The sequence below is a fragment of the Mytilus galloprovincialis genome, chromosome 2 (genome assembly GCF_965363235.1).
Source record: "Mytilus galloprovincialis chromosome 2, xbMytGall1.hap1.1, whole genome shotgun sequence".
NCBI classification, from domain to species: domain Eukaryota; kingdom Metazoa; phylum Mollusca; class Bivalvia; order Mytilida; family Mytilidae; genus Mytilus; species Mytilus galloprovincialis.
The window spans coordinates 29,195,299-29,220,416 of record NC_134839.1 but is presented as its reverse complement, the minus strand read 5'-3'; the positions used below and the strand labels follow the sequence as shown (position 1 = coordinate 29,220,416).

General features: G+C 33.0%; 1 protein-coding gene across 1 annotated transcript in view; it reads right to left on the bottom strand.

Annotated features, from left to right (window-relative positions):
- LOC143063324 (uncharacterized) overlaps positions 1-22,134 on the bottom strand; it is a 34,971-nt gene extending 12,837 nt beyond the window's left edge. The window contains exons 1-8 of the mRNA XM_076235401.1: positions 22,064-22,134; positions 16,309-16,356; positions 5,632-5,669; positions 4,803-4,865; positions 3,583-3,685; positions 2,556-2,594; positions 1,754-1,809; positions 871-933 (exon numbers count right to left, since the gene is read on the bottom strand). Of these exons, the coding sequence (XP_076091516.1) occupies positions 871-933; positions 1,754-1,809; positions 2,556-2,594; positions 3,583-3,685; positions 4,803-4,865; positions 5,632-5,669; positions 16,309-16,356; positions 22,064-22,097 (444 nt within the window). The 5' untranslated portion in view covers positions 22,098-22,134. The remainder of the gene's footprint in view (positions 1-870; positions 934-1,753; positions 1,810-2,555; positions 2,595-3,582; positions 3,686-4,802; positions 4,866-5,631; positions 5,670-16,308; positions 16,357-22,063) is intronic.
- Positions 22,135-25,118: the final 2,984 nt, after the last annotated feature.

Genomic DNA, 25,118 nt, shown 5'->3' with positions numbered 1-25,118 from the left:
TATACAAGTCTAAATTGAAAACAACGTTCACACCTATGATTGCGTTGGATAAAAACCGCAATTTTTATACTTGTGCGCATATATATTTTAACAAAACGCATTTGACTAAAAGGTCGAACAACTGACCCTCTTTAACCCTGCTAACTGCTATTGACGGTTGCCAAACAGATTGATCCCAAGATGGAACAAAATGAATCTTAATATTAATCTAACACCAAACAGATAACAATGAACTTGTGGCAAAGATGTTAGATCACAAAATGAGGTGCTAAAATTAGTACACCATATCCGGATTTCGATAATTAATATCTCTTCAGTGTTGTTTGGGATCGAAACGATATTTAGAAGGCCATATAATTTACCTCAATTTAGGATAGACGCTTGAATTCTAAAGAGTCGAGATTGGATGAACGGATTAACTATACAAGAGGGAAAATATATTACAAGCCCAAACGAAAAAATATAAACAAGTCTAAATTGAAAACAACGTTCACACTTATGATTGTGTTGGATAAAACCGCACTTCTTATACGTGTGCATGTAAAACAAAAACTACTTTTTATGCAAAAAATGAGAAATAAACAGTAGTATACCGCTGTTCAAAACTCATAATTTGATTTCTCGTTGAAAAAACGTCACTGATGAGTCTTATGTATACGAAACGCACGTCTGGCGTATTAAATTATAATCCTGGTACCTGTGATAACTATCTAATGTGATAGAATTTCACTAAGAATATTCCATTTCCTGATATATATATAGATTTTATTGTTATTTTTCTTGTCCCTGTGTCTTTTGGTTTTGTCCTGAAAGCTGTTTTGTTTTTCCTTATTGTCGAAGTTTATCATTTTGGTATATATGAATACTTACATTCGAATGGTCTTCACATCTAAAATGTAACTGTTTGTGTCTATTCTCTTCTATTACACATTTCTGCGAAGGATATAATTGAACATATACATTTTTTTTATAATTTCATTTTGATAAAATTCGGTAAGCTTGCATATTTAAAAAAACGATTACAGTGAGTGTCATACACGTTTTGTAAGACAAGTTTGTCCAGTGTTTGATGAAAAAACAAACATTCTCATTTTGCTTTGCTAATTGTTGAAGACCGTCCGGTGACCTATAGTTGTTAATGTCTGTGTCATTTTGGTCTTCTGTGGGTAGTTGTCTCATTGGCAATCATAACACATCCTCTTTTTATGTATATTCTATCTGTCAATAATATATTTATAGTTACTTGACTAAAAGTAGTAGTACTTTTAGGTTTTGGTTTTGATAGATAGCTGACTACAATATGTGTTTGATTAATTTAGAAAAAAAAACACTTGGCCATTTTCTTCTTCTTCTTGGAATTAGATCCCATTTTTTAAGGCTGTCCATTTGAAGCGTACTTTGCAGTTTAGGTTTTTTCCATTGCTGAAAGCAGTACGATTATCCATATTAATTGACATTCACATTACAATAAAGCATACTGTATAATTTGGGAATGTTGGCCAGTAAAGAACATTTGTAACAAATGTTAACACCGTACATGTTATTTTTTATATGGAACGAAAATTCTTTTTCTTTTCATTATTTCTACTTATATCATTGTTCCTTATTTATACTATTTATTACTTGATTATATTATTAATCTGATTCGATATTCGAATGATTCACATATAAATCGCAAGATAAGAGATTAGATTAACATTGTTGTAGTATAAAGTTTCAAGTAATAATATTCTACCGATAATTTATCAGATACCTGATGCCTATGACAGACATAACCTCCACAACGAAATTCGTGGTTATGAACTTGAACTGAAAAACAAATGAATTTTACTCAGAAAGGGCATACTTTTATTAGCTAATTTCATCTTTTCATTGGTAAACATTTTAATTGATTTAAATCAGATTAGTAAAGAATTATGGTATAAAAGATGCGTTTCAAGCAAAAAAAAGTACCTGATTAAAAGTACTGTGATTCTTCAAATTCTACATTTTAAAACGCTCAAATGGCAAGCTTTGATGAATGTTCTTACTCGCATATTTTGTTTATGTGTAGTGAGTTACCAGTTGCGTATTTTTAATTTTAAGGCATGGCCGAATTTATTTCACATTAGAAGGTCAACTTTGCCTTTTTGAGACCTTCTTTTCGACATGTTTCTTTTATTTATCATCAATTTTTTTCCAAATGTAAAATTTAGTATGGTATTACTCATGTCTGTGTCGAAAAATTGACAACTGAGCTAACTATAACCTCATGGACTCACAATACACCAACAGTGATGTCCACATAGTGCTTGTAAATAAAAAGTACACTTGATATATGCGTGCCACTGATTCGCTTATTTCCGGATTGATCTCTACCGAGAACGATGTCACTTTAGTTTTTAAATCAGGGATTGATACGTAGGGAAAACAGTACTATCTGTTCTGCCATTCCGTCATCTTGATATAAGAATGTTCTGCAGCAAAAAACAAGTCTTATCTGGAATATCATTATGACGAAAACATTATTTTAACCAACTAATGGGATTTCCCTAAAAACAAATTACAAAACCCACCTGCTTTTGTTGTAACTGGTTGAGCTGTTGTTGTAATGGCTGTAACACAATAAATTGAAACATAATTTGTTAGACATTCAAACAATACTGTAAATTGTGTGTCGATTAATATTATGTAGTATCATGTCCTATAATATATAGATCGAATTTTTAAGTATCTGGTGCAGAAGAGATAGATTCAATATCATCATTTACGAATTAAAATCACACAATGTTTTTCTCGCCGTAATCAACATGATCGGTAGATTAGAATTGGCTTTCTCTTCCAAAGCGTATGACGCTATCCCCGTTCAGTTTCCATAAGTAAGTTTTGCTCGGTCTATAAAGTCGTTTGTGGACATGCTTGGCTTTTCTTATCATGGCGATCTTAGTATATCTCGATGAGTTAATTTTAATATCTTCTCGAGCTTTTCCAATCGATCTTATTCAATAGTCAAGTGGTAAAGAAATGAACATGAGAATGAACATAAATTGACTCAAATTCCGATGGAGTGATATGAGGCATGTCACAGATTACACTCTAAATAAAACAAAAAAATCTCAATGTCAAAAAAACTGACAAATGCAGATCAACAAAGCGAATAAGTTAGATCAATTAGACTGTCAAAGCATCATAATTGGGTTCAGAAATGATATTAATTGAAGAATTTAACATGTTTAAATCAGCTGACGAATGATAGTAATTGTCGCAGTAATGAAATGATATTAAGTTGAATATTTTAAATAAAGGGATCACAAATTTATTTTTCATTTTTCAATGAATAATGACTTATAGATATAATAAGATGTGGTATGAGTGCCAATGAGACAACTCTCCATCCAAATAATATGTTTATACTTCAGTTTTTATTCAACCGCAAGTTTTTGAGCTGCCTTACTACTCTGATATGATTTCAAGTTCAATTACGAGCCTTTTGCATATAAAACGTACTGAAATAATTAAACATTTTCGGGAATGATCCCTTTGGTATTTTCCGTCTCTCTTTTATTTAAAATACAAAAAGTTATAATAGTTTTATCCCAATACCTGAAATATGGGAACTGAGTATGTCGTCGACACAAGTTCTTGAGTGGCAGAAACAGCGTTTACCAGCACTTAATAGATTTGGTACACAATGTGGAGGGAGATGCTGAAAATAAGAAATAAATAAATAAATACAGAATGTTGGCTTACCGTATGATTCATGTATTGACTATGCAACTAAATCATATATATTTTGTCAATAATAGTTCCATGTTAAACGTTGCATTAAATTCTTGCATGAGTATAATTCAGAGGCTTGTACGAATGATACACAAGAAGAACTCTGTTTAATATTTTTACATAGGTATGTGAAGCAATATTTATCAATTTGTTCTTGAATACCAATGCTATAACTTTTGTACTTTTTCCCGTATTTAATATATAAACTTGTCTGTGAAGTGTTCTCAATTTTATATCTCATGCTTGCCACTTGAAAGTAAGCTACATCATAATAAAATATTAAGAAAATTATGTCTTAAGTTATTTTTTTCAAAATTGAGTTAATATCGAATCATACCTTAGAGTGGTAAGCTACATTTTGTAGCTATAAAACTAGGTTTAATCCACCATTTTCTACATAAGAAAATGGCTGCACCAAGTTAGGAATATAACAATGGTTATCTTTTCGTTTGATGCGTTTAATCTTTTAATTTTGCCATTTGTTTAAGGACTTTCCGTTTTGAACTTTCCTAGTAGTTTTGTACTTTTGTAACTTTACTTTTCATGTAACTAACCGAACGGCTTAACACAGTGGTGTGAAGCAAAATATACAAAGGAGACAAATGTAAACGTAATTTTACTTTGTTGTTCTAATGTGATCTAATTTCACTAAGAATATCACATTTCTTAATATATAGATTGGAAAGGGTTTTTTTCTTGTCCTTGTTTCTCATGAGTTTGTCCTAAAACCTGTCTTTGTTTTGTCTTTATTGATGTCAATGTTGATCATTTTGATATAAAGTAAATCACAAAAATACTGAACTCAGAGGAAAATCAAATCGGAAAGTCCCTAATCACATTTCAAATTCAAATGACAGAACACATTAAAAACGAATGAACAAGAACTGTCATATTCCTGACTTGGTACAAAATGTACAGGCATTTTCAAATGTAGAAAAAGGTTGATTAAACCTGGTTTTATAGCGCTTAACCTCTCTTTTTGTACAACAGTGTCGTCAAATTCTGTTATATTTACAATGATGCGTGAACATATGAATACTTACAACCGTATGATCTTCACATGTAAAATGTAACAGTTTGTGCCTATTCTCTTCTATTACACATTTCTACAAAGGGCATTATTGAAAATATACATTTGGTTTGTATTGGTGATATCTGGTAAGCTTGCATATAAACAACACGATTATGGTGAGTATCATAAACGTTTCTAAAGTCAGAAATTGTATAATGTTTGATGCAAAAAAAAACATACTCTCTTCCTGACATGATGTAGTTATTATCATATATATATATCTATTTGGATTATGTAATGTTTGTAGGTTGGGTTTCGTGTCTTTCGTTATTTATTTTTATAATTGTTATATTTGATTTATTGTCAACTTTTTTTAACAATCTTTTATTTTGTGCGGTTAAGTATCTTTTGGTTGTGAAAGATAGTTGGCTACCATATGCATGATATGCATTTAAATGATTTAAAAAATATTTGGCCATTTTCTTTTTCTGTCTGTCCATTTGAAGCGTACATTGCGGTTTATGTTTCGTGCATTAATAAAGACAGAACAACTACCTATGTTCATTTATCTCGCTCTTTAGTCACTTGTTTATCGTTTATCATTGGAAATCAAATCACAGCTCAATAATGTTTTCAGATAACAATTAATAATGCTCAGTAAAGAATATTATTAACAAATGCTTAAATCGTTCATGTTTGATAAGGAACGAATTTCTTTATTATTATTTCTATTATTATTACTTATGATTAATTTGATTCAATAATCGAATGTCGCACATATACATTGCAATACAAAAATACTAGGTTTACATTGTTCTAGTATTGTGATTCATATTTTCTACCGCTAAGTTATCAAATACCTGATGTTTTTTACAGACATTATCTCCACAACGAAATTCTGAAAAAGAAAAGAAAGTGAAAAAAAAACAATCGAGTTGAGATGACCTTATTGCTTTTTTTTACCTATGATAACGTTGTTAATTTCATTTACAACGGCACGTGCACCCTGAGTTTCTTGCTATAACTTTCATATCACTTTATTGTGCTGATAAAGGAAATTATCAGTCAATTAAATCAAATGGAAATTTAATATATAATAGAAATAATTACTCCGTATGTTAGTACGTTGACCAGACCCAATATATTTTAGATTTAATCGTCAAACATACTATATGGCTATATTATATATCATCGGATTCGGGAAAAATGAGTACTTTTGAAATAACGATGTCGTCAAAAAGAAATGTGGTAACAGTTTTGCATAAAATAGGGTCAAAGATCAAATTTTATTTCTTCCATAATTTTCAAATTTGATGATATATACAACAATTTAGGTAAAATTTCAGATTTTCAAATCATTAAACAATGAATTATCTCTAAAATGAAAGGAAAAAAAATAATTAGGAAGTTGATTTATTCTGGAAATTGGCTTTTTTCAAACACTTGATCTATTATGCAAATATTCTAATAAAGTTTCAGTAGTTACCTTACCGGCTGACATTCAGCCTCTTAAAGTCATAATGATTACTTACTTACTTATCAATAAATGATAAATATTATTATTTTAACTGAAGCCTGCTATCAGTGAGGCGTATTTTGCATAAGCTCATTCATGTAATTCATGAAAACTACAAAGCACCCAATACCACAAAAACAGTTATAATTCAAAATTCCAACCAAAGAGATAATCACAACAGAATTATACCAGGAGTATCTTCTGGTTCATCTGTCAAAGAACATGATTTGCAATTTCTATATAATTCTGATCCTTTACAGGAGTAAAGCTCCGGACATGTAGGAATTTGTTGTGAAAAACACATGAATTTTTTACATAAACATTTTCCCTTCAATGAAAACACAAGATCCTGCAAGAATTCTGCTGACATATGCCCATTAAGATACACGGGGTGTAACATATCATTTAAATTTCGCGAACCGTATTGTAAAATTGACGTAATAAGGGGGTTAGCAATGTGTAATGCGCTCCAAATTTTTAGTTTGAAACAAAGTACGTAAAACATGCTGTTTCAGTGCTGCCTCACAGGTAGGTAACCTGACTAAACTTGCATCTTTACTGGTGGCAAGCTTGAAGTGCATTGGATAATTACTATGATGAAATGGTTTTAAAGAGATATTTCTGATCATAAAGGTTTGAAATTAACTTCCATGCCCAAGCAAGGGCTTCATCTTTGTCAATATTACCGAAACTCTAAAAAAAAACCAACGAAATAGTCGTGCGTTTCCTTCAAAGTCTTGTACACAATTTGTTTACATACTCCAAACAGAGACAGTTATGTCGCATCCGGTTATTGCATGTACAGCAGGCAATAGTTTACAAATTGCTGGGGAAAGATAGACACATAGTTAGTGAATATGGGAAAGTCTTCGCCCATCCTTTACACTGCTAATGTTCCTCACATGCACCCACAACTCGCTCGTATGTGTCATATATTTATAGTAGTGAACGCACAGAACAATCACATATGTATTAAAGGTCCGTATGACTTTTTTCCACTATTTCCCATTCCTCTAAACGTCGTGTCAAAGTTTAAGACATCGATTATTGACCTCCTCTTGAGTGCTTAACAAATTACAACAGCCATTAACAGTGTTGGTATAATTTGAAAATTTCGGAATTTACAAACGTTCTGGTTATGCAAAGCTCACATCAGGTGGAATCATAGGGGATTTGTGAAAGTTTTGTAGTCAGGAATAATCTGATACACTTTGGTGGAAGCTATAGTCTTTCTGCGGCGTTCCCTTTCGACAGACTTTATAGAGTTGTTCATGACATAGCGGTCAAAATCATCTGCTACTGTTTGCGCTATAGAAATTCGTTGGAACATATTTTTTAATAGTCAGCTGCAATTTCGCCGAATGTTTTAGGTTACCTTTCTAAATATCAATACATCGAACCAATGCCTTACCAACTGTAAGTTGGGAGTGATGGTACAAAGGAAGGTATGTAAAGTGCTCAAAGAACTTCAAATTATAATTTCTTCAACAAATAAGACTTACATAATTTTCTCATGGTGCCGTCATCTTGAAAAGGGAAATTGGAATGGGACCTACAGGGTGCTAGAGCACATGTTCTATGATACATCATCTATATTTTGCCACATTCAGTGCACGTCTAAATACAAGTTAAGGATGTATGTGACCTACAAATATTTCACCCGATTTATATTTAAGGTATGTTTTTGTGGTCATGTTTTCAACATTTTTAGTTTTGACTTTGATATTGGACTATAAAAACTCCTTGAAGGACCTAAAGAAAGTGAACTAGTGATACAATGCTTAGACATGTTCAATCCTTCCTCTACAGCTGTGAGCAAAAAATCTCTTGTAGCATGCCTTTTCTAGAAGAGATATTGATAAGTCATGGAGAATGGGATTCAACATCAAAGGGATCAGTCATGGATAATTCAGATGGTTCACAATAGCAATAACATGTTCTTCGTTTCTCTTCATTGCTGTTGGTTTTGTTTCCTCTTGTGAATTTGCATTATTTGCAGCAATTCCAGCCATTTTCAGCGTTACACGACTAAGGGGTCCTAGGAAATGTCTAGTAAGGGTCCATCTAACAAGCGCAGACTTTTGATTTGTTATGCCTACAGTGCCACCTGATCCCATGGGGCTTTGATAACGGTCTTTTCTCTTGCCATGTCGGTTCTTGACCGTTAAATTGTCCATGAGTCTGTCTTTAAGAAAAGTAGCCATCCATAAAAGAAGATCGAATATTCGCAACAATGTGAAGCATATCGACTATGTAAACTCCACCTTCAGTAAATAGTACGGTTTGTTACAAAAAACATAAGGTTAAATTTGAGATGACGATCGCAAGGAAGTGACCAATTTCCCTCTCGTCATGCTCTAACATTTGACAGCAAAATGTCTACTGCTTCAAAGAACACATCCCAGTATTTGAATGTAAGTGATACAGCCCTCATTGCTTATATTTATTTATAAGAGGCTGTATATGTGCTTCGAATAGCTCCGTCATATGAGCGTAAGGACTTATGTTTGGCTTGAATTGCTTAATTAGTGCTTCTGAGAAAAATAATTTAATATTATTGATTAATAAAGGTATGAAATATTAATAAATGTTAATTAATGTACATTTTGCGTTAAAAATGATGAAATTGAATTGAAACGTACTCTATTCAATGCAAAATATTCGTAGTGTCATTTTTTACATAAACTTTTTAATAACGGATTAATTTTGCTAAACTTTATTTGAAATCGTTAAAATAAGGTGTAACAACAATGTTGTAATAACAGAAATCATAGCATGGACGTTATTTTACAATGTTGACCTTAAAACTTTTCGAAGTCGATTTTTCGTTTAAGTTAACTTACGCACTTCAAAGCCCATTTTACAAAAATTGCACCGTACGATTTTTTGACGACAAGCCAAAATGTTAAGTTTAATATTTGATCTACCAATACTGTGATTTATAGCCGTATAGTCCGAATGACGATTAAACTCCTTAAATAAGCGACTTTTCCTTACTCGGTCACCGTACTAATGTGGGCGAATTTGAATAATGCTACAAAGGAATAGAAATTTCATTAATTCGAAACTGAAAACATCTCTTTTGACGTAAAGTTTTGTTTTCAACCGACCCTTATTGTCAATTTCTAGCTGTAGGTCAAGATATAAGGCAGACTTGTATGTATTTGTTGTATTATTTATCTCAAAATTGATTGGATAGTAGCGTGCAACAAACTAGTAGTCAAACAATTTTGAATTAAATAGAAAGGGACATCATCTATAAAGAGATATTGCTAACTTTTTTTTCCCTAAAAAATATTTTGTGAAGTCATTCTCATATCAATAAAGAAACAAATCGACAAGAGGTCTTATTAACCATTAATTTGGCAATACCTTTTTGATTCTATATATTTTGGGAATACTAGTAATTACCGTGAAATGAAATTTCTACTTATAACTAATTTCCATTATCATTCCCAATATGTTATATTGTCATTCTAAGAACATATATTTCCGATGTTTATCTCAACGAGATTGATTTTCTTGCTTGTTCATGTGTCCGATAGCCATTCTTTCCCCTTGCCATTTTTCCGGAGGAAAATATGGATTGATCAATCCCCCCGGAAAAAAATTTGCATGATCCAATCATTCCCCTCAACGTAAGAAGGGGGAAAAGACAATCAGCCCCATCCCCCGTAATAGCACGAGAGGCTAATTTTACACCCTTGTAATATAACGTTGGCGACGTCGGACTGTTTTTTTTATGTATGAGATAATGCTTCAGTTCATATAAAAAAGCATGCATAGACAGACATAAATTGCGAAAAGATAGATATAGGAAGATGTTGTATGAGTGCCAATGAGACAACTCTCCATGAAAGTAACAATTTATCAAAGTAAACCATTATAGGTCAAGGTACGGCCTTCAACACGGAGCTTTGGCTCACACAAAACAGCAAGCTATAAAGGGCCCCGACAATTACTAGTGTAAAACCATTCAAAAGGGAAAACCAACGCTCAAATATATATCACTTATAAACTACATAAACAGACGACAACCACTGAACATCAGGTGTCTGACTTAGAACAAGTGCAGATTTCTATTTATTATGGTTGTGAAACGACAGCTTTTCAACCGGAGGTAGATAATAAAATTGAGAATGGAAATGGGGAATTTGTCAAAGAGACAACAACCCGACCATAGAACAGACGACAACAGAAGGTCACCAACAGGTCTTCAATGAAGCGAGATATTCCCACACCCGGAGGAGTCCTCCAGCTGGCCCCTTAACAAATATATATATATATACTAATTCAGTGAAGACGTTTTAATTTTGAAGCTTTACTTGCATCATTGAAATACAAGTTTACTCGTCATACTAGCCTGTTGTCAGAAAAGCTAAACCTGCAACGTGAATTATTGTGCCGAAACATATTAAAAATGTTACTTTGGTGTTAATTAATAAACTCCAACGAATAGTTATCAAAGGTACCAGGATTATAATTTAGTACGCCAAACGCGCGTTTCATCTACATAAGACTCATCAGTGACGCTCGTATCAAAATATTTATAAAGCCAAACAAGTACAAAGTTGCAGAGCATTGAGGATCCAAAATTTCAAAACATTGTGCCAATTACGGCTAAGGTAATATATGCCTGGGATAAGAAAATCCTTAGTTAACGAAAACTTTTTGGCATTTCAAAGCATGAGGGTATTAGTATGGATTTTACACTTACATGTAGTAAGTTGTCAGATCAAAAGAATGCATGTAAATGTCAGCATGTTGAAGATTCGGACGATCAGACAAAACAGCACAAAAAAAAAATACAAACGGGTAAAAATATAGATTGACTGATGGACATGTAGGCACAGTATGGAAGAAATTCCCTGCTGGTAGGGTAGACATATTGACAGATTGATTGACACATAGACAGTCTGGTGGACATGTTGTCAGACTTGGAAATGTACACTGACTGGTAAACATGTAGATAGAGTATTGAACACGGAGAAGAACTGGTGGACATGTAGACAGAACAGTAGACAAAAAGACGGACTGGTGAATACAGATCGTTGAAAATGTACACGTACTAGTGGACACAGACATACTGGTAACCATAACGACAGACTTGTGGACACATAGCCAGACTGTGAAGAATGTAGAAAAACTAAGGGACTATTAGAAAGAATGGTGAAAATATAGACAGACTAGTGGACACATAGACAGACTGACGAACAATTGTATAATTTAAATGTAAATTGACAATTAGTATTTGTCAGCATAAAAAAACTAATTCCAACTCTGTTGGATTTAATTTTCCGACTCATAACATTTGATAAAATGTATCATATGGGGGTAAGATTGACAGGGGGAAAAGTGACTATATGTATACTGTTTGCCAAATTTCCGCGGAGGAAGAACAGCAATGATCCTAAATTTCCCCATGGGTAAGAATGGCTATGTAACACCGGTACGTCCCAATGATAACATGTTCATCGCTATTTCATTTATGACGACGTTGTTTATTTTATTGACAATCGGCTGAAAAAGGGAATTATAAGTCAGTAAGATTTTTTTGTAAAATAGTGATAATGATAAATAAGACATTTTTCAATATTATATGTTTTCTTCTAAAAACAATTTGATTAGAAATCGATATGTAATTGTTTTTTTTCCCTAAGTTTTAATAATGTCTAAGTAAAAGATTGGTACAGTATTTTTGATACTATCTATAACTCCTCTTTGGTAACATGACATCAAGTTAACACGGATTACATTTATTTTAATGATTTAACTTATGTATTGATTGTAAATGTTTAATCCTCTGTTTGTATTTGTAAACACAACAGGTTTTTTTACCTTTTGTTCATAAACTTTATATTTAATATATAATAGAAGTTTGGATATCAAATGTTCTTGAAACACAGTACACAAACCCCCATTACAAGGAATCACACTCTTTTGAAAGTCAGGAAATAAGATTTCTCTATCTACATTGAACTTTAGAGTAGTCAAAAATGTCTTATATTTATCTGATTTGAAACCACATATATCTATTAGGTAATCTATGTTTGTATGTTATCATTTTTGTGGTATTTTTCTTGTATTGTTGTTAATAATACAGTAATATCAGCTTTTATGTTCTCCGGATTTGCTTAATTAAGTTTCATGATTTTTCTAGGTAGTTCCCGTACCCTTTTCAAGCACGTGTCAATTTCAAGGTATACTATATCATGGTCTGCCTTACATCGGTGGTAAAGTTGTCATTTTATTTACACTTAATGGATTGTTAGTGAAGAACGGATCTAGGGTTCTGTCTTTGCGTGTTTCTATGTCTACCATTTGTTGTAAATTATGGTCAAAAGCTATGTCTAGGAGTTGTTGGTGTAATTTTTGTTCTGGTTTTCCGGCAATAATAGATTGAAAAGACCAATCTATTTGGCCTTAGTTAAAGACCTCCTCCAAGCCATATGTTAGAATTTGAGATGTTTTTTGAATGTATTAAAACAAAAACAGGGCATAAAAAGAGCCAAACGTATCCGAGGTCAACTTTTCCTGAGGAAATTGACCCAATAAAGGTTATTTTTTTTAAACTTCCGTTTTTTGAGTAAGTTTTATCTATGTGATAGCTGAAGTATATATCTGCTTCATAAAATATAATTATATAAGCCTAAAAAAGGATATAAAATATATGGTCTGTAATTTCATGATTTCGTATGTGGTGCCACACCTTGCCTTTAGCCTCCTTTTTGTAAAGTGAAGTACATGGAATATGCAGAATAGTAAAGGATATAAACAATTACAGATTCCGTAATACTATTTTACTGTTTTATTATTGTTCGACTTCTTAATCATATACTTACAACGATAACTTTTTGTTTTTAAAATCAGGGATGAATACATAGATCACGTAGAAATATTACGCTATCTGTGACAAAAGGTGAAACAAAAGTTGTATCTAAATATACATGCCTTTTTGATTATACAGTTATCTTAGTATTTTTACATTATCGGTTCTGAAAATGAAAATGTGTTTACTTTGAATTAATTATTGGTTCTTACGCATCGTTTTATACGATTATGTGTTTACATTGCTAACTGACAAAAGCACGGCCGACACTCGGCTAACCGAGAGATTGGTCTGTTAATCTATATTGAGTATGCGGCTATATCGGCGGTTGGTCTGTTAATCGGGTTGGCTAAAGTCTGTTAATCAGGTGTTATCGAGAAAATCATTGAAAGTTCAGCATTTTTCATAGTATAACTTTCTAAATATATTTTCATCATAAAAAGTACTCATGTCTAACAAAACAATTTAATGTACTGAATTCAGTGGTGTAATTATTATTTTTCTAGCTTCGATGTACGATCTATAAAATGAAAAGGCGGGTTACTCATCAATAAATTTATACACATTTTACACACATAAAATGTACACAAAATGACACATTGGTTAAATTTACTTGCATTCAATATTTTGAACATCGAAAAAAGGAAGGCATTGTGTTTGTTAACCATATTGATATCATTGTGTGAAAAATCTACACGAAAATCTGTATTTTGGTGACATAAATCAATCTTTATTTAAAACCTGGTCTGTTAATGGGTCGGATGTATAAAACTCGGTCTGTTAATTGGTCTGTTAAGAGTTATGAATGGCAATAAAAGTATAATTTTATTGCTATATGGGGTGTTATCGGATCAAATGAGTAGGCTCAAGACGAGCGGCTATAATATACGAAAACACCACATGAGCAATGAAACATAGCATATACGGAAACAACACATGAAATTGAAAATTTATAAAAATGGTTTCAAAAAGTGTAATATTAAAGTAATATTAATTCATCCAAGAATGATCGCATATATCATGTTGATTCTGCTTAATTGTCATGCATGACACAAATTTGTCATCTACATTGGTAACCAATATATATAAATCAGAGATAAACGTCGTAATGTAACTAAACATCAGTAAGTAAACTATATTGGGATGACAAAATATGAAAAGAAAGAAAAAATAATGAGTAAGATAAACAAAATGTAGAAAAAAATGACATAACAATTTAAAGAGTACAGAAATCAACAAAAACCCCAATCCGGACCCTCATGGTATACACGAGAAACGCAGAATATAGAATAATATATAAGGACAGTAGAGAGTGATACATTGCTAAAAACGAGAGAAAAATAATACTTGTTTAAGAATACACACATGAAACACCGATGGCTGTTGAAACAGTAACGGATTGCGATGTACTTATATTGGTGACAAATTCTAGAAGTTTACATGCGGACAACTATGGTGGCAGGTTAATGCCATTTTGCGTTTTAGCACTTTAGCGTTTTCGCCTTACATATTCTATATGGCGGAAACGCGAAATTGCGAAGTCGAAAAAGCGAAAATGCGAAACCGATTTCTCGTTTTCGACTTCGCGTTTTCGCGTTTTCGATTTCGCCTTTTCGCTATTTCGCGTTTTCGCCCTATAGAATATGAAAGGCGAAATCGCGAAAACGCGAAATTGACTTCACCGGCCACCATAGACAACTGTAGTTCTCCTCTGCACTTATGTAGAAAGGAACTAAACGGAATAAAATTAATTGAAACTTAAAATAACCAAATGTAGCTGCATTCGCTCCTTTCCGTTTACTTCTTTAGAGTGATTTGTAAACAACATATGATTAAGTAATAGAAGAAAAGAACCAATTGGATGATGCTGACGAATTAGGAGTTGAACGTCCAGTGACAAATAGCATATTCATATGTGAACGAGAACACGTTATATGTACCCTGTGTTGTATTAGAAAGACACTTTCAGTCGGAATTGAGAATGTGCTACTTCAAACAGACACAAAAATTAAGGCTGATTGAAAACGTCAATAAAAAATTCATGCATATTCCAGAGGCCAATACATATCACGCTATATTGAAGTGACACACCCTTCAATAAAATGCAAAGAAAGTCAAAATAAAAATGCTATTTCTAGAATACTGTGTCATTTGTGTTTACTCAGGAACATCTCATTCTTAAATTTGTCGTGGCTAAATAACTCTTAACTGACACAATTTTAATTGTCCAACCCATTAACAGACTTTATGCCCATAATTTTCACTAAAACGTGGTATTATTCACGTTATTTTACAATAATGAAATATTTACTCATGTCAATTTATTTTTAGAACCACAGTACTATTTTTTGTCCTTTAAATGATATCTAAATTTGTTTGTTTCGCCTTTTATTCAAAAAATTGCTATGCATATAAGCATAAATACTACATACTTGCGCGACGCCTTTTAGTTTTACTGAAAACTGCGCAGACTAAGAAATGTTTTTACAAATGCAAAATGTTCTATAATAGATATCATTTTGTCAGACACTTTTCTTTTTTTGATTTGGTTCTTATAACATGCCAAAAATCTATATATTTAATAGAGTTTAACATTAAATTAAGCGTTTTACTCTTAACAGACGTATAACCAACCCGATTAACAGACCAATCGCCCATATAGCCGCATACTCAATATAGATTAACCGACCCATCTCTCGGTTAGCCGAGTGTCGGCCGTGAAAAGGGTCTGTTTAAGAAAAGATATGTATTTATTGAATATATGTCTAATATATAGTTTGAATAAAAGGAACAATAATAAACGAATGTTTTTTTTCGAAACTAAAAGTTATATACAAGTATATATAGTGCCTTAAACATTTGAAATAGAATATAATAACAATGTTATCATGACATGAATAACAATGATATGGTCATTTTTATACTGTTTGTAAAAGTATGAATTATTCGAATTTTATTAGGATTTTCTTTTCTAAGGCAAAGATTACCTAAGTCGTATTGGCACTTTTTTTGGAATTTTGGATTCTCAATGCTCTTGAACTTCATACATGTTCGGCTTTCTAACTATTTTCATCTTAGCGTCATTGAGGAGCCTTATTTAGACGAAACGCTCATCATAACTTTTATAAGTTATACTATTATTACTGATGACTTTTAAAAAAATTACCAAATATTGAAGATATACATACTTACCTGTAGAATCAAGTAGAAATGAAGTCGATAATCCAATACTCAGCCATACTACAAACAGTATAAAAACATAATACATTGTCTGCCTGTGATACATGTTTCTGAAATAGTGACGAGACAGTCTAAGACAATAAGTAATACTTAATTGGGAACAAGACAGACAGAAAGAACTTCATGATTTGTAACAAGACATTCTACAAGACATCAAGTTATACATGATTGGGGACAAGACATTATAAACAAGTAATACATGATTGGGGACAGGAAGTGCTAAAAGACAACAAGTAATACATTATCATGGACAAGACATTCTTTTGTGCTAAAAGACAACAAGTAATACATTATCATGGACAAGACATTCTAAAAAAAGTAATACAATAATGGGAACCGGATATTCTAAAAGACAACAAGAAATAAATGATGGGACAGGACATTCTAAAAGACAACAAGTAATACATGGTTGTGGACATGACATTCTAAATTATTTTTCATTTTAAATGGGTTAAAGGATATTTCGAATATTATGTTTCGATTACATACATATCCCAAAAGACCAATCAAATTGAGAATGGAAATTGGGAATGAATTAAAAAAAAACAGCAACCCGACCACAGAGCAGAGAACAACACAAGGCCACCAACAAGTCTTCAAAACAGCGTGAACATCCTGCCAACGTAGGCGGGTTTCAACTGGCCCCTAAACAGAGCGTGTACTAGTTCCATGAAAATGCCACGAAATTCCAAAACATATAAATAACTTTAATTAAAAAACATACAAGATCAACAAAGGCCAACATGACTTGGGACGTGTTCAACAATGCTGCGGGTTAAACAAGTTTTGTGATATCTCATCCCCCTTATACCAAGCCAATGTCGAATAACGAAACACCCATCATAAAGCACGTTAAATTTCAGTTTAAAATAATTCCGAGTCCGAAGTCAGAATAGGTAAAAAAAAACTACATAAATAAGAAAGGGGCTACTAGCAGTTGCTGACATGCCAGCACCAGACCTCAATTAAACTGATTGGAATATTTTGTCCTCATCATTTGAAAATCAGAGACAATCCCTCCCGCTAGGTGTTCAGTGTCATACCATCATAAAATATATGAGAAAATCATAACCTGTATCAACAACTGGTTTATGAATAAATTTGTTTATTTCCGGTGCAAAGACTCTACGAGTGAATGTTAATACAAAAATATGCAATCCTAAATGATCTGACAAAAGTATCATAACTTTATCCCTTCCGAAAAAGTCTGTATAAGGTTTGGTGACCTTTGGAGGTGAACGTCGACATGTTGGTGCTTGTATAGAACATTGCCATAAGAGATTGGATGTTAAATATATGAACGTATAAGATGTCTCCATGTTGATTTGTATTTACAAAAGATGTCCTTATACCGATCATAAGATTTAGTAGAAAGTAAAATCACAAAATACCGAACTACGAGGAAAATTTTAACTGTCATATTCCTTACTTGGTACAAGATTTTTGTTGTTGTAGAAAATGATGGAATAAACCTGGTGTTAACGCTAACTAAACCTCTCAATGGTATGGTAGCCGCATCAAATTCCATTGTATTGACAATTTATTTATTATTTTGTGACATCGAAAATACTGGTGTATTGATTTTTTAATAATACAGAGATGACTTTCATTAAAATCAAATACGTTGTTAAATCCACGAGGGAAACGAACAAGTTGAAATATATCAACACAATATGAACGATAGTGTATATCCTCTGTTACCAACAAACAATAACGATAAAAATATTCTTGTTTGTTGCATTCAAACGGATTTTTGTCTGATTTTGATAGAAAAATCCGATGGAATCTTACAGGTGTTATCTACATTTTCCAATTATTTTTTTTAATGTTTTTGTAAAGTTTATCCTAGTATAAATCTAGTCATTTCACATGAGTTCATAGGGACCTAAAATGACCTTCAATAAACCGGAAGTAGTTAAAAATTATGTACCGTATATCTGCATACCTAAGCGCTGTTAAAACATGTCTTATCTCATCATTGATAAATAGGTTGTTAAACTTGCAGATAAGGTCAATAACAACATTGTTCATCTTTGTAAATGCTATTATTAACTCTACTTGAGAACATAAATATGTAATGACGCTATATGGAATATCAAAACATTCGCACAAGGCATTATGATAGGGAAAATTCGGAACATATGTTTTTCCTTTAAATGCTTGTACCAAGTCAGGAATATGACGTTTGTTATCCATTCGTTTTCTATGTTTTTGTTTGTGTTTGAGCTTTTGATTTTGCTATTTGATTATGGACTTTTCGTTTTGAATTTTCCTCAGAGTTTAGTATTTTTGTGATTTTATTTTGCGCTTCACTAAACTAATATTTTGCGATCAAACTGTGGTTCACAAATCGTCTTGGGAAGATATTTTCACAGCAACATTAATTTTCTAAGGACTAGATTCTACACTTCAAATTGTTGTGAAAACATCTACGCAAGACGATTTGTGAATCAGAAATTGATAACAAAATGTTAGGGAGATCTGTTATATAACAGTAATAACCTTCCTTTTCCTGTGACATAACATGAAAAACCCAAAGCCTCATTTATCTGGTTACATGACCAAAGCCAAAGTGTGGTATACAATATGTAGGACAAACAGGACGGGAGTTTTTTAAACGAACACAGGAACATCTATACCGCTTCCGAAAACCTAAGAAATTCAAAAGTATAATTTATCAACAATTAGGTAAACACAACCACACTATTAAATTTATTAGCTTTCAACCGCTCGAAACGGTCCAGAAACAATAAGGGCAGTCGCATAAACAATTTGAAGATTTCCGTCAAATTATCGAACTGTCTTGGATTAAACGACTTCAAACAGCTTAGCCCCTGAATCTAAATGACAATATACTTGGACAAGGGAACATATCTACTACCTTTTCTATTGATATCATGAATATCATCGATAAAAAATAACGAAATAATAGGTCTCATGGGAAACGTATCAATCGAAATCAACGAGTTAAACATCGTATAAATTATACAATTGGTAATCTCCTATCTATATTTAAAAACAATGGTAGGCATCAATTATTATGTAAACTGGGTCAAATACCCATTAGTAAATTACACGATATTTTCAAAGATTGTGACACCATCTCATTCTTCAGCCCACTGTATGAATATTCTCGTATAATTACAGCTTTTTGATACCATAGGCTGTTCCCGCGTATCGACATACCTGAAGATCATAAACGTCATTTTCTGAAAATTAAATATATTAGCAGAGGTATTGATTTTATCAACTTATCTAGTATATTTAATGACTCTTCCATTCAAAACTTTATACCTTCCTATTTTGATAATATAGAACCACCTATAATTTCATACACATACATCAAACCCAGCAGAAGTTTAATTTTTAATTATACTTTGGTTACATCAGACGTGAATATAGATATTAATACTCCCTTAACTTGAAACTATGAATCGTCGAAGTTTAGATATGTTCCCAATGTCCATGTTATTATAGGGGACCTCAATATCGTCCAGGACAGAGAGGTTAAAAACGTTTTGAAAAAAGGACCAAAATATCGTCCTCCATCTACAATAGATTTGAGAGAGTGTCGTCAAGTGACCAAAGATGCTCCTTCCTCGTTTTGTAAAAAGTGGTGTAAACGGGAAAAATCTGATAAAAAATCTCTTGATTCTTATTTAAATAAATGTATGAATGTGGTAGATAAGAGAATATCACATTTTGAAAATAATTTAGAAGTAAATAATAGAGTACATAATACACCTATTTCCAGAATAAGAAATAAACTTCAAGAACTTTCAAAGCGGTTTGTGTTTGTACCGGCCGAAAAAGCAGCCAACAATGTGGTGGTGGTGTGCCGTAAATACTACACGGACGTTCTTAAGAATGATATTTTAAATTCATCTACATTCAAGTCCATCCGCTCCAAAGAGAGTTATATAGTAAACAAACATATCACAACCACATCAAAGCTTAAGGCTTCTTCTGAACATTTGAAGGTCCCTACTATGTATTGGCTACCTAAACTACACAAAAAACCATTTAAATATCGTTTCATCTCGGCCTCTAGTAAGTGTTCTACAACTAATCTTTCAGTGCTTAACTAGTTCATTAACTACTATTAAAGAGCTTATCATAAACTATTGTAATAAAATATATGAACATAGTGGTATAAACCAGTAAAAAACTCCACACTAAAATATACGACAAAAGAGACGATTTTTCGTTCCCTATTGTTAATTTTCCATTTTTAGATGGTGATGTTCCTTTGGCACCATCTTGCGGTGTTTATATTTCACAGCTCGTTCGTTATGCCCTTGTCTGTTGTGACATTTTTGATTTTCACGAACGCAATCTATGTATTACTGGTAAATTATTAAACCAGGGATATCGTTACCATAAATTACTTAAAATCTTTACTAATTTTTTCCATAGATATAAAGATATCCTCATTTTTACGGAAATGTTGTTAACCGTGCCCGGAAATTTAGAAATGATCCATTTAAACTTGTCGCTCCTTTAAATAAACTTATTCTAAAAGGTTACCTATTCAACACTGTAATAAGATCATTGAATATTGTTTTTATTGGTATAAATATTGATTTTGTTATCAGTAAATTAAAAGCTAACTAAATATTACTAGTATGTTATATACATATTCATGGATCTACAATCTGGAACTTGGCATTGCACAAGGTCATGTTTTTCTCTGGCTGTTTATGACGTCTTTACACTAAATCCATTGGATGTTGGATGTGTACGGATAGATAGGTTAGTCTTAGATGCATGATTTTTTTTGTTAGTTGTTAGTGGCTTTGAATTAGCTGTCCGATAACTGCGAGTACTCTCAGATCTGTTCATTGTGCCTTTTTGTGTCGGGATGTATAAGTACCCGTCCACGTCCACTTGTATTTTTGTCTATCTGATGAGTTAAGCCTTTTTCAACTGATTTTTATAGTTCGTTCTTATGTTGTACTGTTATACCACTGTCCCAGGTTAGGGGGAGGGTTGAGATCCCGCTAACATGTTTAACCCCGCCACATTATTTATGTATGTGCCTGTCCCAAGTCAGGAGCCTGTAATTCAGTGGTTGTCGTTTGTTTATCTGTTACATATTTCTTTTCGTTCCTTTCTTTTTTATATAAATAAGGCCGTTTGTTTTCTCGTTTGAATTGTTTTACATTGTCTTATGGGGGCCTTTTATAGCTGACTATGCGGTATTGGCTTTACTCATTGTTGAAGGCCGTACGATGACCTATAGTAATTTCTGTTGATAATGTCTGCGTCATTTTGGTCTCTTGTGGACAGTTGTCTCATTGGCAATCATACCACATCTTTTCTTTTTTATATTCACTCTTGCACTATCATTATTATTTGGCACTGCTACTCTTATCAGTAGAAATCCTCATTCTAAATGTAGGACACATAGTTCAATTGTAGTGCAAGCATTCTCAAGGTACATAAAAAATCTTAATGTCTCCCTTTCATATTCAAACATAATGTCAAAATATGATAAAAATGTCTTCAAAGTAAACATTAATCAAAACAATTACTAGAACACCCGTTTGGTTATGTGCGAATTTGAAAAATATTTTATAAAGTCGTTTTTTTCTTCTTATTTGAACTTACCTATGTGTAATTCGTTTATTCTATGCATTTTGATTTTGTACAATTATCTTTTCTGAGGTTTGAACACATGAAAAAAATAAGCTTAGGCCATGCTTACCTACAAGTAGGACAACGATATTATTCAAATCCATTATCGTGCAATACCTTGATCTGAATGATAAGCATTTGTCAAGGCTGTAACAGTGAATGTGCCATATCTGTAAAGTAAGGTTCTAATAAAAGTGCCATTCTAAAAATAATGAAGACAGACAACACGTTCCAAAGCAACACGATATTGAGAAACGCTCACATTTATTTTAATTTTTAGCATTTCTTGAATTAAACACATTCATAAAACAAACGTGTGTTGATGATGGTAGTGCATCACAGGGTAATGATATGCGTCTGGTGTATGGGACTGTCTTTGGATGTGTTATGCCGCTAGCTAGCATTATTCTTTTGCGAAAAGAAAGCCGAGTGAGTAATTTTGTTCTGCCAGTACATATCCTCTGCATTATCAAGAGTTCGGCAGTAGCCTCCAGTCGGTAGTTCGCGTACACTGATTGCATAAATCAGGCCAATATGTTGGGAATCGAGGAGCAGCAATGCAGTGTGTAGGTCCATTGGTATGTGGACATTCCCTAGCACTCATTAACCTTGTCCTAACTATTGTTGAAATAGTCGGTCAGGAGAGGGTCGCAGCCAGTTTACGGCAATTTTCCTAAGAGAAAAAAACCACTAAAATCACAATCAACGTGTATATCAGACTCGTAAGTCTAGGACGGCATCTATCTATTGGAAGGAAAACCATAAACAAATAACCCTGGTCCTCCAGGTTGGAGGTTGCACTAGGGGTTCATCTCCCCTACTCAAAAACAGCATCTGATTATGGAAACAAGGATTAGAACAAAATGATCTCGTCTCGTAACATCAGCATACCAGCAGAATTCCAGACATGGAAACTGATTGACAACAGGAAAGAGCTAAAGAAAAGACCTGCCACACTCATTCTAACAGACTGAAAGATAGACTAATGGGTCAATACTACAACTGTAATAATAAAGTTAAGAAAGCCACTATTCGATAAAAACAGATTTCATCGAAGGAATGGCCCAAGGTGCTGGAAAGGCCGCTTTAGAGCAAAGAATGGGCGACCTTGATCAAATTACTAAGAAACTTTGTGGCAACAAAAAAAAACCAAAACGACAGTAAAAGACAATCAAAGGTGATCTAAAAATATCTGAAAGAAAACAAGAGAGAAGAAGTATTAAATAGGCCAGAACCAGAAACAACAGCAAACATACCCATCGCAGAACACGACCTTAAAGTAAACATAGAAATTCATCAATATCAGAGATTTTCATAGCAGTACAGAGCCTAAAAAACAATAAAGCCCTTTGAAACGATGAGCTTTTAGCAGAACTATTTAAATTAGAACCAGCATTAACAGCGAACATTCTACACACCCATGGCAAAATATCAAGATGCCTAAAAAAAAACTGGTCAGAATGTAACATCATAGAACTAGCTCAGAAAAGTGATCGCACAAAGTGCAGTAGTTGGAGAGGAATCACCTTATTACCAATCCCAAGTAAAATTGTCAGCAACATATTAATAGATAGAATTAAAACAGCAATTGACAACACAAGAACAGGCATGCTTTAGAAAGGGAAAGAGTTGTTGCGACCACATATTTGTGCTACGAAACATTATCGAGCAGTGCACAGAATGACAGAGACAACTTTATAGATTTTGAAAAAGCCTTTGACAGCATACACAGAGAAGCTTCACGAAGCTATGAAATACCAGCAAAAATAGTACAACTTATGAAAATGTTCTATACAGAATTCAGATGCACTGTAGGAACTTCGTCAGCCATCAGTTTTCTAGCAAAATCGGGAGTTAGACAAGGCTGTGTTAATTCTTCCCTTCTATTCATAATAGTTGTAGATGATTGGGTAATGAAATCCACTATCAACAGAAACTACCAAGAAGATCTGAACTATGCAGATGATCTGGCCTTACTGTCACATCTAGAAACACACATGCAAGACAAAACCAAAAAAAACGCAAGTATGATTGGATTGAATATCAACATCAGGAAATCAGAAGTACCTCTTAACATCTCAGAGCCTCCTGTAATAGATTTAAACGGTACACACCTGAATCGCACGTCATCTGTCGCCTCCTTGGGCAGCATAGTAACATCTGAAGGAGGAGCAGACAAAGACATCATAGCCAGTATAGGAAAAGCAAGAATAGGAATAGCAAGATCTGCATTTTTAAAACTAAGTCATATCTGGAAGCCAAGCAACATTAATAAGATCAACAAGCTCTCCAGTTTTCACAACAGTTGCCCTAGAAAGATCTTAAGGATATTCTGGACACCTAAGATCCCCATCAATGACCTCCATGAAACAACAAGATTGAACAACATGGAGACTTTATTGAAGCAAAAAAGACGGAGATGGATTGGCAATGTTCTTAGAAAACCAGCGGAGGACTTGAACAGAGAGAGATGAACAACAGAGGGGAAAAGGAAGAAAGGACGCCCCAAAACAACTTGGAGAAGAACAGTTGAAGCTCAAATGAAAAAAAACTTGGAATAAGCTGGGGCGAAAAAGAAAAAAAGCACAGAACAGAGATGAGTGGAAAGATCAAGTCCTAGCCCTATGTGCCTCCAGGACTAGGTAGGTATTAAATTAAACATTCTATCGAAAATTGTGGCAAAACCTGCGTCATGCACAACATTGATTGAAATAATACTTAGATTAATAACTGCATAAAACCGGAAGTTGAGGGTGCTATATTCCATCAACCTGGTTAAACAATAATTAAAAGACAATAATTATCTCGTAAATAAATTATCTATAATTGATTGTCTTAAAATATATAACACTATCTTATAATTATGTTTTTTTTATCCAAATTTTGAATTGCGTACTCACCAGTTACATTTGACATGACTCTGCATATATACATCTCGGGATTGTGTTATTTGTTTTATGATACTTTTTGTACAATTATCTTTAATTTTTGTTAATTTACTTTGTCTATATGCCGTTTTGTGTTTCCTTTTTATATATGACATGGATCTGTACATATACATCCCGTCATTGTGTTATTGTTCTGTGATAATTTTTCGTATTCTTGTCTGTTATTTTTGCTAATAT